At 44.9% G+C, this 15,928-nt stretch overlaps 1 protein-coding gene across 1 annotated transcript in view; it reads left to right on the forward strand.

Moving 5' to 3' along the window:
• Positions 1-15,928, forward strand: part of LOC149280900 (CBP80/20-dependent translation initiation factor-like) — a 65,022-nt gene that overhangs the window by 37,889 nt on the left and 11,205 nt on the right. The window contains 3 exon segments of the mRNA XM_089499979.1: positions 5,024-5,474; positions 6,286-6,323; positions 6,325-6,583. Of these exon segments, the coding sequence (XP_089356105.1) occupies positions 5,024-5,474; positions 6,286-6,323; positions 6,325-6,583 (748 nt within the window).

Consider the following 15,928-nt stretch of genomic DNA (forward strand, 5'->3'; position numbering starts at 1 on the left):
CGCATATCAGCCGTTTGTATGATTCTCGCTCTGTTATCTGATCCCCGATCTACTAAACACCCCGACTCCTTATCATACTGCCTGCGGGAAACAATAGAATGGCTTCAGTCTTAATTGCCTAGTCAAACTCTCTTACAAATGAAAGTCTGTAGAGGAACGGACTTAGCTAGCTTTGCCATAAAGCTCAGTGGAAAAGTCACCCAAAATATCACATGACTGACAACAATGGCGGCTGCAGATAAAGGGAATATTTTTTAACAAAATGAGAGAAAACCAAGTTTTTGTCACATTACTGTATACAGCGCTGGGGGTTATATTACTGTATACAGCGCTGGGGGTTATATTACTGTATACAGCGCTGGGGGGTATATTACTGTATACAGTGCTGGGGTTATATTACTGTATACAGTGCTGGGGGTTATATTGCTGTATACAGCACTGGGGGATATATTACTGTATACAGCGCTGGAGGTTATATTACTGTATACAGTGCTGGGGGTTATATTACTGTATACAGCGCTGGGGGTTATATTACTGTATACAGCACTGGGGGGTTATATTACTGTATACAGCGCTGGGGGTTATATTACTGTATACAGCGCTGGGGGTATATTACTGTATACAGCGCTTGGGGGGTTATATTACTGTATACAGCGCTGGGGGGTTATATTACTGTATACAGCGCTAGGGGTTATTACTGTATACAGCGCTAGGGGTTATTACTGTATGCAGCGCTGGGGGGTTATATTACTGTATACAGCGCTGGGGGTTATATTACTGTATACAGCGCTGGGGGGTTATATTACTGTATACAGCGCTGGGGGGTTATATTACTGTATACAGCGCTGGGGGGGTTATATTACTGTATACAGCGCTGGGGTTATATTACTGTATACAGCGCTGGGGGGGTTATATTACTGTATACAGCGCTGGGGGTTATATTACTGTATACAGCGCTGGGGGGGGTTATATTACTGTATACAGCGCTGGGGCTTATGCTGTAGGAGAAAGTTATATATTTTAACTTCTCTGGTCTATTTTATTTCTGTATTTATTTTTTTCAGCCCTAAAACCTCCCCCAAAGAATATCTTTTCTGATTTGTAGAAGTCGTTGCTCTCCGTCCCGTCTGTTCCGCTCATTTAGTTAAAATGATTGACTCGTTTAATGAAATATTAACTTTGTTTTTAATTGAAACGACAGGCAGGGGCGGCTTAGACATCGGGCCCCGCTGTGGGAGCCGCTCATCGCCGTATGAATTATGGAATTTATCTGTTAGACGGGCCGATTGAGAACTTAAGGAAGATTGACACGAGAAAGTGTTTTCGTTCTCTGCCTAATGTGTTCGTGTCAAAGTCCAAGTGGGGCCGTAAGCTTCTCCGCGCCGAGGGGTCCCCGCCCCCGCCGAGGGGTCGCCGCCCGCCGCCGAGGGGTCCCCCACCCGCGCCGAGGGGTCGCCGCCCGCGCCGAGGGGTCGCCGCCCGCGCCGAGGGGTCCCCGCCCCCGCCGAGGGGTCCCCCACCCGCGCCGAGGGGTCGCCGCCCGCGCCGAGGGGTCGCCGCCCGCGCCGAGGGGTCCCCGCCCCCGCCGAGGGGTCCCCCACCCGCGCCGGGTTTCACCCTCAATGTTTAATCCAGAAAAGCTGCAGCGAGAGAGCCGGGTTTATTTAGGAGAAATCACGTAAACGAACCATGGGGATTCTCTTCTCTTCATGCGTTAACACATTAAAAACAATTAGGATGCACGGAAAAGAATCACCGAAAAGACCCCATCACGGGTGATCCTCGTGTAAACGGGCAGCATCGGGGCTTTAATGTTTCTCAAAAGATGCTCTGCTGAAAAAAACTTTGCTGAATTTAACGCTTTTGAGACTAAATGCAGCATTAAAACCATGGTTCCCAGTCCCGATAAAGCCCGCTCCTGAAATAATTACTCTGAAAAATACCCCTCGTCTTATGTTCAAGGTCGTCTTCTAATCAGACATCGAATAGAGCTCTGACTACAAGACTAAGATCCGGATCCTCCTCTCTGGCAGCCGGTGTGCATACACATCCTCCGCTGCTACCCGGCACTTCCTCTGGGGCTTCTATGACGGAGCGCCGGCATCACATTACCTTCAGGTGCTCATTCATAGGATCCCGGTAGCAGCGGAGGTTGTCTGCGCGCATCACACAGAGGTCCACCGGCTGCCCCCGCTAGACACTAGGGAGTCTGAAGCACAGAGGGCAAGTCTCGGATAGCATCGGTAAGCGGGGGGGGGGGGGCATATCGGGGGTATAAGGCATATCTGGGGTGATAAGTGGCATATAGGGGTATAAGGCATATCGAGCAAATAGAATTTTGCTTCATTCATGATTTTGCCGGGAACATTTAATTGTCACATGACACAGAAGCCAGCCCTGATAGGTTGTCGCCATAGAAACTCGGGATTCTTCAACATCTCTGTATTGTTTTTGAGAGGATAGAATGCATTTTTTCAAACACTAGAAAGTTAATTTATTAGGCGGGATTTGTCATTTCTGGTTTTTAAGGGACAGTTTAATGTCAGAGGCAGCAGGGAGAAGCTTCAGCTTCCCTCCAATGATTGGCCCCCCGTTTACCCATTGTACAGCGCTATGGAATATGACGGCGCTATATAAAACAAATTATAATGAAATAAACGTTACAATCAATGTTTATTTGCGCCGGTCCCTTTAACGTAACGTGCTGGGCTGTTGTATTGGCGGAGGGGTCGCGCTGTGACTTCGGGAGTTCATGCCGGGGTAAATGCAGGCGAGTATCGGCTTCCAGTCCGCAGCGAGGCGGCGTAGTCCATACGTTTCTCACAAAGCCACTTTGTTGACCCGATATTATACATCACGGCGGAACAAAGGCAGCGGAGGGGAGCCGTGCAGTTTGGAACGCGCTCCGCGGCCTCGCATTTACATTGGCATTTCCTTGCGAGGCACATAAAATATTTGAGTGAGAACCAGTGAAATATACGAAATTCATAAGGTTTCAAGTGTCGCTTTTTACAAAGTGAGTTTGTACGGGACGGAACGTGGGAGCGGAGAACGCGGCGGCGCTGCCAATGTCCTGAAGGATAGATTCGCCCCGATCATGAGCTGCACACGCATCTTTTATGGCACTACAACTCCCAATAGGTTTAGCCAGCAAGGTCAGATACTCCAACATGATCCGGCACATAAGCGCCATCGCTTTTGGAGACCTCTAGAATCATGTAATTATCGTGTATCGGTGTAAATGTTCTGCATTATTCTCTTCCCTTGTTTTTTAATCAAGGGGTTAACCCATAAGGAGCATTTCTGAGAGGCGCAGTCACCGTTTCTGTATTCGAACACAGGAGTGATGGGAGTGATAAAGGGCCATTGGAACACAGGAGTGATGGGAGTGATAAAGGGCCATTGGAACCCAGGAGTGATGGGAGTGATAAAGGGCCATTGGAACACAAGAGTGATGGGAGTGATAAAGGGCCATTGGAACACAGGAGTGATGGGAGTGATAAAGGGCCATTGGAACACAGGAGTGATGGGAGTGATAAAGGGCCATTGGAACACAGGAGTGATGGGAGTGATAAAGGGCCATTGGAACACAGGAGTGATGGGGGTGATAAAGGGCCATTGGAACACAGGAGTGATGGGAGTGATAAAGGGCCATTGGAACACAGGAGTGATAAAGGGCCATTGGAACACAGGAGTGATGGGAGTGATAAATGGCCATTGGAACACAGGAGTGATGGGAGTGATAAAGGGCCATTGGAACACAGGAGTGATGAGAGTGCTAAAGGGCCGTTGGAACACAGGAGTGATGGGAGTGATAAAGGGCCATTGGAACCCAGGAGTGATGGGGGTGATAAAGGGCCATTGGAACACAGGAGTGATGGGAGTGATAAAGGGCCATTGGAACACAGGAGTGATGGGAGTGATAAAGGGCCATTGGAACACAGGAGTGATAAAGGGCCATTGGAACACAGGAGTGATGGGGGTGATAAAGGGCCATTGGAACACAGGAGTGATGGGGGTGATAAAGGGCCATTGGAACACAGGAGTGATGGGGGTGATAAAGGGCCATTGGAACACAGGAGTGATGGGAGTGATAAAGGGCCTCTGTGCGCCTATGAAGAGATTCTTTTAAAAATCAGCCGTTTCCTGCAATAGTCATTTACAACATTAACCCCGTCTGCTCTGGATTTCTGATCCATTTAATGTTATTTTAATGGGCAAAATTTGCTTTTCTTTCCAAAAAAACAAGGAAATTTCTAAGGGACCCCAAACTTTTGAACGATAGTGTACACCCTTGTTACATTTCTAAACTATCTATGGGAATCGTACTCTTCATCGACGTATTCAGGGCACGTTGGTAATGTAACTTTACGCTCCCGAAGTGAGATGTTTACTCGGTGGTCCATTGTTATACATAATATCTCAGGTTTCTCCTCCACCCGCCCTGTGATCTCTAAATATTCCAAAGCTGTTAAAAGCCAGATGGTTAAGGAAATGTAACCTTACAACGGTTTGTGGTCATACAGCCTCAGCTCGACTGAAATTATGATTTTACCCGCAGAAGCCCCATCCGGCCCCCGTCTAGTCGCCCGTTTCTCCTGCTGTAAAGGTTCAAACCTTAATCAGTCGTTGGTCTCGTCTTTGATTCAGGAGCCGTATGTCTATCCCATGCGTGTTTAATACCCTCACTGTATTAACCTCAACCACTTATGCTGGGTTGGTGTTCCACTTATCTACTACTCACTCGGTAAAGGCATCTCGAGATATGTGCTCTGTCAAGGATCCACCAAACTAAAGTACAAACCATTCACCCGGATTCTAAATATTCTAGTAATAGCTTGGTGTTCCACCATTGACTGCAGAGATGTTGACCCCACCAGTTCTCTTGGGTAGGTCATTGGGATAGGACTTTATGAGAGCTCCCAAAACTGGTTCCTTGGCGAGGAGCCTCGTGTGAGAATTATCCTTTAATTCCTTTTAAGTCTTCCCAGTTTAGGTTGATAATGACTTTTGTGTTTTGCAGGAAACAGCAGAAATCACAAGGGGGCAATAAGCAGCCACAGCCACAGCCACAACAAAATGAAGTCCAACAAGGCACTGCCAAACCCAACGCGAGGGAGCACCAAAAACAATACCAAGGAAGCCAAGCATCGCACTCAGGCAAGCAGGGCCACCACGGCTACAGCCAAAACCGCCGATGGCACCACAACCAGAAGCACCTGCCAAATGACAGAGACCTTCAGAGACATGCCAAAGACACCGACAACCTGAACTCGGAGGACGCCTCGGTCTGCACGGTCCACATCCCCCTAGAAAGTCACAGGAGCGCAGGCACGTCGGAAAGGACATCGCCGGGCGGCAGGGAGTCCGAAACAAAGCAGAAAGGGGGCTTTCAGAACAGGGACAGGGAGAGGCCTAAAGTGAATTTGCTGCAATCTTCGAAAGACAGGCTGCGGAGACGATTGAAGGAAAAGGTAGGAGAAGAAGCCCTCTCTGCTGGTAGTTTCTACATATTTTTGTCTATTTTAAGAAAGTGGCAGGGAAGCTGCAGCTTCACAGGTGTTCAGCCCCCCATTTCTCCATGATCCTCAGCCAGCCAGAGTCTCAAATGTTGGTTAAACCTCCCTTGAATGATGAACATTCACTGATCCAAGTGTAAAAGGCAAATTGATCGTTAGAAATCCTTTTGTTATTATGTTACAGCCAAAAAATGTCCTTGTTTTTCATGGAAACAGCTGGGCGACCCCAAACTTTTGACCAGTAGTTAGAAATAAATGAGCTAACTATTCTATAGGTTAAAGAAAAGTCTCTCCTTTGCATTTTTTTGTACTAAATCTAAAAAAATCAAAACGGCCGTATAAAACCCTTTTCATAGGGAGATATTCCTGGTTGAATTAATCCGGGGGAAAAAACCTGATTCCGATGAGTTCACAATTGAACAATTCTGGAAGCTTTGACGTACAATTGAATCAAGTTGGGTCTTTGGAATAAATAGGGAAGACATGAGATTAGTTGAGTGATGGACTTCATGAAGATGTTGTCTTCATACCATGTGATGATGTAAGGTTGAGGGACATTTGAAGGACATTGGTGTCTCCTTGAAGCCTATGTAGATATTTTGATGTTGACTCAGACCTTACGGCACATGGGACCCGACGAGTGGAGAATTTACTGTGCGTATAGGAAACACCGGATTATGGCCCAGAATCAGCTGGCCTGGCCCCTTCGGCAGTAGAGTTCATAGAAAACCATAATTGTTCCCCCGTTTCTTTCTTTTCATTCTAGGAAGAATTTGCGGTCGAGTCCACCAATCCTCAAAAGACCAATGGACAAACTCATTGAGATATTAAATAGCATGAGGAATAACAGCAGCGACGTGGACTGCAAGCTCACCACGTTCATGGAGGAGGCGCAGAATTCGGCAAACTCCGAGGAAATGCTGGGGGAGATAGTAAAGACGATCTATCAGAAAGCCGTCACCGACAGGAGCTTCGCGCACACGGCTGCCAAACTCTGCGACAAAATGGCGCTCTTCATGGTGGAAGGAACCAAATTCCGCAGCCTACTGCTCAACATGTTACAGGTAACAGCGGTGATGTCGTGATGTCTCTATGGCGAATGCGTGGGTTATTCCATGATGTCATAGTCTGGTGCAAATTCACACCGTTGTTCATCGTGGTGAGTCAGTGCATTCCATCATTTCTTTGGGTCTTTGGATCCAGAGCCGTCCCATAAATACAGTTTCGGCAAAGTAAAACTTCCTTCCGTTCCATCCAAACATCTGACCGTCTACTGGTCTTCTGGTCTCTCGTTGTAACGTTTCTCCTCCTTTGAAATAAACGTCCCTCCTGTACTTTGTTTTAACCCCTTTAAGTATTTAAATGTCTCTCCCCATCCCCCTCTCTCTCTTCTCCCCCAAGCCGGACATATTAAGATCTCTTAGTCTGTTCCCCGTTTTAGTCGTCCTTCTATAAAGTCTTTCTAGAAGGACTATATCATCTCAACGTGTCGGGGGGCTGTAAGTGTCCACTAATGGCACACGGTGTCCGTTATGTTGCTACGTTCTCGGAATGTTGGTGGCTTTCTGTATCTGAGTATCAGTCATCCTCGCTCTGTATCTCTGGCTGAGGAAGCCCCTCTGAGGTGTACGGTGTGCCCACCATGGTCTGCGATATCGTTATACATATTGGCCTGGCTGTAGATTGTAGAAGTTTTTGTATGTCGATTAAAAAAAAAAAAAAGAGCTCTCCAGCGACCGGTTCATTAGCGGAAATGTACAAAGAACGAGAGACGGGAAGAGCGGAGATTTCATAAAAGACAAAGGAAGGGATTCTTTACAGTAAGGGCAGTAAAGGTACGGAATCCACTGCCGAGGGAGGAGGTTCACAACGAATGCATTCAAAAGGGTAAAAGCAGAACATAGGGGTAGAAATAATAGAATAAACATTAATATCTTGGAGCTTCTCAATCCAATGAGAAATCTGATTGCTATTTGGGGTCAAGAAGGAATCTTCCTAAGTGTGAAAAAATTGCCAAAATAGCTTAATTGGGCGTTTTTGCTTTTTTTTGGATCAAAAGCAGGAAGGATCGGCTGAACTCCGTGGACTTGGGTCTTTTCTTCCACCTAAATTAATATGTGTTCTGTATAGAGATGTCTGGAACTGCCCAGGCGTGAATAACAGAGTGTCGGGTTGATAGTTGGCGGCCCAGATGATTAAAATATCTCGTCTGTAGCGAAGATAGATCAGGGGTTTAATTCTGCGACACTTTTTATACCAAGCTGGAAATGTCAATTGTCGGCATTTAAACTCTTTTTAACCTGATTTCACTTATTTTTTATTATATGCATGACCAGTTCTCCAACCTGTGCACTTCAGACCCCCTCGCCTTTAGCCCACCGATGGATAAGGGAGGAAGAGAAAGAATTTGCAATGTCTGTATCGGCATGTGCTAGAATCCCGAATGGCAGTTTCTCATACCTGCCATGTTAGCAGAATTTGGTTATATTAAGCGCCCCCTTTTTAAAAGCAGAGGAATGATGCCATCGGCATTGTGCTCGGCCTTTTAAAAAGGGAACTCGTAGCATGAGCTGCACAGGTCGGGCTCTCCGGTCAGGCATCATTGGGGTATATTCCTCTGATAGTGGTAGATTGGTAAATATGTGTTTCTGGCTTATTTATAGATTCCTACCTAACTAAATGTACCCTTTTTACTTTGACTAGGTGATAGATAAATAGTGCAGCCTCCCAGCAGAAGTGGTAGAGGGTAATACAGTGAGGGAATGTAAACATGCATGGGATCGGCATACGGCTCCTGAATCTAAGACGAGACCAACGACTGATTAAAGTTTGAGTCTTTACAGCAGGAGAAACGGCGACTAGACGGGGGCCGAATGGGGCCGATCTGCCAGCAGGTTCTATGTTTCTATGTGTAAAAGCTTCACGGTAGCTGCCAATGTACCATGCAGAAAGGAAAGTGACATCACTGACATATTGGGGATGGATCCGCTTGTTGGGTCGCCATGTCGGGAAAAAAACGAGGGACTCCGAGATTTCTTAGTGCTTAGTACTTGGGAACTCATAGGGTTTATGACCTGGCCTTGGGGTGAAAGGGCAGATTCTCTGGGTCACACAGTCTTGAGCCGACTCTTTCTTACCCCCCCCCCCCATGCTGTCATCATATCTAATACTCTCAAACAATGTTTTTGCTCCCAGTATGTTATGGTTGATATCCCTGCTTGAACGCAGGTGACTCAATTAAGTATATCTGAGGACCAGAATTCCAGCCATTTGTTTAATACATTTGGGGAGTTGCTACGTTTTGAATCCGCTCATTTCGGTCACAAATATGGAAAAAATACCCCAAAATTCAGTCTGTTTGATGACCAAAAACTGAGAATTTCTAATTGAGGGGGAAGTATTTTCTTAACTATTCATGGCTTTAAAAAAACGTCGTCCTCTTCCGTTTGGTTAAATCTGTACGTTTTCGTCCCGTTACAGAGAGCGCGGCGCTGACCTGAGAACTCGTCACGGAATATCGCGGAGGCGCGGATCATTGCTTAAATATTTAAAGATCTTCTTCTTGGCTCTGATATCAGTCGTTTTCCGATCGGCGGCCCGTGCGTGGGGGGGGGGCGCGCGGGGGGGGAATGTGGTGGTCTGTCTGCTGTCATTCAGGATGAGTATGTAGGAGGATCTTTGCTGGATTTAGAAAGCTAAAGCGTTTCATTAGTCATGTAAGGACTCGGATCGATGACGTCAGTGATACTCACCCCGAGGGTTACAGGTTTTACCTGTTATATAACCAAATTCAATGCTTCTTCTCCGGCCCTAACGTTCTTCCACCAACCCAGAATGTCTCTTACTATATTACTGTATACAGAGCTGGGGGGTTATATTACTGTATACAGCGCTGGGGATTATATTACTGTATACAGCGCTGGGGGGTTATATTACTGTATACAGAGCTGGGGGGTTATATTACTGTATACAGCGCTGGGGATTATATTACTGTATACAGCGCTGGGGGTTATATTACTGTATACAGCGCTGGGGGTTATATTACTGTATACAGCGCTGGGTGGGTTATATTACTGTATACAGCGCTGGGGGGTTATATTACTGTATACAGAGCTGGGGGGTTATATTATTGTATACAGCGCTGGGGGTTATATTTCTGTATACAGAGCTGGGGGGTTATATTACTGTATACAGCGCTGGGGGGTATATAACTGTATACAGAGCTGGGGGGTTATATTTCTGTATACAGCGCTGGGGGTTATATTTCTGTATACAGAGCTGGGGGGTTATATTACTGTATACAGTGCTGGGGGTTATATTACTGTATACAGCGCTGGGGGTTATATTTCTGTATACAGCGCTGGGGGTTATATTACTGTATACAGCGCTGGGGGTTATATTTCTGTATACAGCGCTGGGGGTTATATTACTGTATACAGCGCTGGGGGGCTATATTACTGTATACAGCGCTGGGGGGTTATATTACTGTATACAGCGCTGGGGGGTTATATTACTGTATACAGCACTGGGGGGGTTATATTACTGTATACAGCGCTGGCGGGGGTTATATTACTGTATACAGCGCTGGCGGGGGGTTATATTACTGTATACAGCGCTGGGGGGTTATAATACTGTATACAGCGCTGGCGGGGGTTATACTACTGTATACAGCGCTGGGGGGTTATATTACTGTATATACAGCGCTGGGGGGTTATATTACTGTATACAGCGCTGGGGGTTATATTACTGTATACAGCGCTGGGGGGTAATATTACTGTATACAGCACTGGGGGGGTTATATTACTGTATACAGCGCTGGGGGTTATATTACTGTATACAGCGCTGGGGGGTAATATTACTGTATACAGCGCCTGTGAGTAAGTTGGGGGACGCGGGTTCGTTGTTATATTTATGTGAATGATGGGAACAGGTGATTATATCGTTTTTTTTAACGTGTTCGTTGGCTGTTTTTCTCTGAATACGCCTTTTGGTTTGTTGAGACGTTCTTCCCGCGTTACCTTCTTTCCTGGCAGTAAACGGGTTACTAGCAGGCCGTCTGCGGATATTTGAAGACGTTGTTGTCTCGGTTTCCATGGTTCACATCCCGGATTGTCTCCGTCTTCCTAATTATAAATTCTGTCTGTTCCAGCGGGGACGTGAGTGTTTGTCGCTGCTGCGTCCCCCGAGAAATGTCATGAGCAAGAAGCCGCATAGCTGGAGAGAGGATATCCGTCCCCGGCGACTCGAGCGAGTGGACGCTCCGTGCTCGCGGCCGGCGGGATATGCGAGGCTCACGCTGGCTTTTTCCACGACGGAAACTTCTTGAGGAGCTGAGATTAAGCACGGTCTTTACAAATAAATTGTGATCGGTTCCTGGGTGTTCTAATGCAGCGAGATTCCGTTCATATATATGTATATATTAAATAAAGCCAAAGTACATATATACATATTATATATATATATATATAATGGAAGGACATTTAACTTTACTAAGAGGGTGTTAGATAACAGGAACAGCTTTCCAGCAGAAGTGGTAGAGGGTAATACAGTGAGGGTATTTTTATCTTCATGAAATGTGACCTACAGGAGGTACAAATAAATCCAAACGTTTGTGGACCTCACAGGCTTCCTGAAAATATGTCCACACGATAAGTCCCGGATCGGCCTGATCATATAGACTGGTTATTTAGGGGTTAAATCTAGGAGTTTATTTGGCCATTTCTCTCCGACCCCCAGCCCCCCCAAAAAATTAAGACAACCCCCCCCCCCATGTATTTCCATTCAGAGTTCAGGTCTGTGAACTCTAGTGTTTAGTTCTCCTCCAACCATCAGCCCCAAATACATTCCGACTCGGCTTCGTTTCAAACGGCCTTTTCAGCCCCGAAGTTGAAGCAAAGGCCGTAACTTTTTGACACTTAGCACGTTTTTCAGCCATATTTATTGAAAAAATATTATGTTCCTTTTCACACGCGTCCTCCGCCCAAAGAAAATAACCAAAAAGCGAGAATCTTATTCCCGAAAACAAACATGAACTAGACGGGGGGGGGGGGGGGGGGAGATTCTTAAAATCACGACCGTCGAGTCATTTCTGAGGTAAATTTCTCCGGCAATTATGAGGAGTGGGCTGAAAATACTTCGTTACTTTCCAGTAACAGCCATTTATTAAAAAAATATATATATTTTTTTGCTCGAGACTTCTGGGAAGCCAAAAAAGAATATATTTAAGATCCCCTAAATAATAAGTTTTTATAAAAACGCCAAAAAAAAATCTGGGTTCGTGATCCGTTCTAATCTTCTCGCATTTCTCCAAATCGTTCTGATGGTCCTTCGGGTTTGTTTGTTTTTTGGGTTTTTTTTTTAAACTTCCAGAAACAGCAATTTAAATTTAAAATGTGATAGTTTTGTTATCTCCAGAACTGGCCAAAGGGAGTTAATTTAATAAATCTGAACAAATTATTTATTTAGTCGTAGGAAGCCATGGCCAGGCCGCTCGTTCGCGATTAGTCAGTTCTTTTATATATTAAGCCTAATCCAGAATTGAAACGCTCTGCAGATCGGCCCCTTTCGGCCCCCGTCTAGTCTGCCTGTTTCTCCTGCTGTAAAGACTCGAACTTTAATCAGTCGTCGGTCTCGTCTTAGATTCAGGAGCCGTATGCCTATCCCACGCATGTTTAATACCCTTACTGTATTACCCTCTACCACCTCTGCTGGGTGGCTGTTCCACTTTATCTTACCTTTTCACGCAAGCTGTATTTAGCAGGAACCCTCTCTGGTTAATTTAGTTAATGAGAGAAAATTCAGTGAAGCTTAATTTTTAACCGACGTCTGCTGCATAAACGGAAAAAACACAAATCCTTCTTGTTTTCGGCTCTTAAAGGCGCCGTTCCACCTTCGGAACTTAACGCTCCCGTAACTGAGCGCATTGTCGTAGGTCAATTATTAGTTGCCGTAGAAACCGAAAAGCCTTCTTAAATTCTTCCGTTTTGGTGTTATATCTGTTTAGTGGCGAGAATAAAATGACAGATGATTTATTCGTTTAAGTGGAACGGCGCCTTCAAGAAGTTGTCGATACCTTTTAGTGGACCAACCTTCATGGAGAAAGACACAGAAGTCCCTTCTTCATACCCCTAGATTGTAAGCTCTTTGAGCAGGGCCCTCCTCGCCTGTTTCTGTAGGTCAAATTGTTACATTATATATTACTTATTTCCTGTACACCCGTTGTGCAGCGCTACAGTATATGATGCCTCTATATAGAACATCATGCCATCATACCTCCAAGCCGACCCTCTACATCCACAACCCATACTTTTATATAAATTATTTAGCGAAACTACTTTTGGACTTTTTTGCAGCAATTCAGTGAATAAAAGATGAGAACCCGTCTAGTTCATGTTTGTTTTCGGGAATAAGATTCTCGCTTTTTGGTTATTTTCTTTGGGCGGAGGACGCGTGTGAAAAGGAACATAATATTTTTTCAAGCTGGAGGATTAGCGAAGGGTGTTAATTGATAGCTATGTGGCTTCCAAGTGATGGCCTGCGTCCTCGGCAGCCTCCCCGTCTCCTCCTGGCCGCTGAGCCCGCCGATGCTTTCAACACAAGTGCTCGGGGGGGGGGGGGGGGCCGTGGCCGGCAGATGAAACGTCTGACACTCAAATGTCAGGGTCCGAAAGAGACCAAGTTGTTTGGATTTTCACTGGAACCGTGAGATTTAAGCTTAAATTGTAGAGGTCCTTCACGTTCCTGAACTTACCTCGAGAGCCAACGATTCAAGGCAGCGAGCGCAGCCCACTTTTCTTCTATATGTTTGGAAGCATAGAAATATATACACACACACACACACACAGACATATATATGTCTTTATATACCATACCGGTGGAGTCTGGCTGTCCCTAAACCAGTATCCGGCTGGAGAACCAGCGATGGTCCTGTGACAGGTCATGTATCGGTCTCCACCAAGAATGGATCTTCTGTAGATTTGGCAAGAAGATTGTGGTCTGGTTGGAGCTGAGTTGGTGTTGAAGCTGGGGCGACCAGATGTCCTCGTGTTTGTAGTGACGGTTCCGCTGATTAAAACCTTTCCTGGAAATATTTTGTCTACACGCTACGTCCACAAACCTAACAAAAAAAATGTTTTTAGCCTTTTTTTTTTTTTTTTTAGCGTCTTGGCAATCAGCCATGACACTAGGAACCTCTGGGGGTGACCTATGGAGCTTCCACGTATATAAACAAGGAAGTGATGCGAACGTGAGAATGAGAGTAAACGTATACTCGGGCAGATCGGCCCCATTCGGCCCCCGTCTAGTCGCCCGTTTCTCCTGCTGTAAAGACTCAAACCTTATCCAGTCGTTGGTCTCGTCTTAGATTCAGGAGCCGTATGTCTATCCCATGCATATTAAATACCCTCACTGTATTACCCTCTACCACTTCTGCTGGGAGGCCGTTCTATTTATCTACCACTATCTCTGTAAAGTAAAACCTCCTTACATTATATCTGCTCCCGTCCCTTTTTTTTTTTGATGCGCAGAACACCGACCCCCTTTTAATTGCGATGACAGATCTAGCATCTTGTATTGCGCCGCTGCATCGCCCCGCCAATCAACTAGCGATAGCGACCATTGATTACCAGGTCGCGCAGGCTGTTGAAATCCGTCTCTTTTTAGACGCCCGAAGCCTGCATCCAAACTATGCGTTGCGAAGTATTATTAGAGGGGGTAGTGTCGCAACGCTGGTAACCGCACACCCGCTTTCCCTGACAACCGTTCCCACCAACAGCCTCAGCGTAAGGAAGGGGAACGTCTTCAATAAAGAGGAAAGTCTCTGCACCGCGCGTCAAATCGCTCGCTCGGAAACAGGAATCCGGCGAATGCCCAAAGTGCTAAGAATACGCAGCGAAGGAGGATCCTATAAATGTTTCGCAGATTTCTAGGGAATTAAAGGATCAGTCAAGGGAACCGAATACCCCAACAAGAAATAAACAAAAGGTATTCTCGGGTGGAGGGGCCATTAACGAGGACGCCGACATTCCTGGTACCACCATCCAAGACCAGAACCGGTACTGAGAACCGGCGTCGGATGCCCATTCATGATTTTTTCATGATTTACAAGTGGAATTGTTCTAGTAACCCCCAAATATATAAATTTCACTTATATTTTTCACAAAAAAAAAATTGGGAAGATGATGGCTGAGTGTCCTAAAATCTTTCAGATGATTCATGGAACTAAGAAGGAACCCAAGTTGGGGTAACGGGTATGATTGTATAAGAACAGAAAGGACATGAAGAAATGTATCAAGATAGAAGAAACACGAAGAAATGTATCAAGAATGTATCCAGAAAGAAGAAACACGGAGGAACGGAATCGTGGCGGGATTCTAATCTGGGTTCTGGTCTTCTTTCTTCGACTCCATAGACTTTTTATTTTAATCATCTGGCCTGTTCTTTGTTCTTCCAGTTTCAACGTTCCTCAAAAAGTAAAACTTCAGGAGTCAGCGTTTCAGATTCATCTGTTGTGTGTGTCTTCAGGATCAGTTAGCGATCGTTCTGCCAATGTAATATAGATTGGTATGTGCAATATTTAGGTGAAAGGCAATTTGTCTTGATACGTCTGCAATCCGAATCTCGTGTGACGGGCCGACATTCTGTTTAACCTTCTTCAATAACCTTATCCTATATCGGTGGTGATTAGTCTGCAGCTCGCGGACTATAACAGGACAATTATACATGATAAAAAAATAAAAAATAAACTTTATTTTAAACTAATTTCTTTTTCATGGTTCTCATCCAGGTACAATAGTTCTTTGAACTTTTTTAAATTTCTAACCAGGACAAATTTTCTTTATTTTTTTTATTACTATAAACACGAGCCTACTGCCTTTGTAATTTTTCAGGTTTATAGAACCAGAAAAATTATGACTTCGTCTGCGGTACTATGTATAGGTGCAATCGGGTGCAACGCCGTAAAAAAAAAATTATTACATAATAAAATGCCCAAATCGCTATTAAAAAATTCTCTCCCATAAACTTCTCGTTTAATTAAATTAAATAGACAAATGTATTTTACTTTAGAAAAATAACAGAGAGACGTATACTTTATGCTACATGGTGTTTAGCTGCAATTTTTATTTAATATTAAATATTTATATTTTATATTTTTTAAATTGTAAGAAAAAAATTATATATATATATATTTAAATTTTTTTTAAAACTTTTTTGCAAAAATGTATGTATATATATATATATTTTTTTTTTTATTTTTTTTTTTTCCCAAGAAGATTTTTTGTGTGATATATTAGACAGGACATCTCACACACGTCACGAGAGGTGTCTGTCTTGCACTTTTTCGATGCGAGGCGTCTTGTTGATTAGTGGCACGTTGTACGCTCCGGTATTTTTCTGTCTTGTGTCAGGGC

Source organism: Sceloporus occidentalis, unplaced genomic scaffold, assembly GCF_023333645.1.
Source record: "Sceloporus occidentalis isolate IW3139 unplaced genomic scaffold, rSceOcc1.0.p SCAF_144, whole genome shotgun sequence".
Lineage (NCBI taxonomy): Eukaryota > Metazoa > Chordata > Lepidosauria > Squamata > Phrynosomatidae > Sceloporus > Sceloporus occidentalis.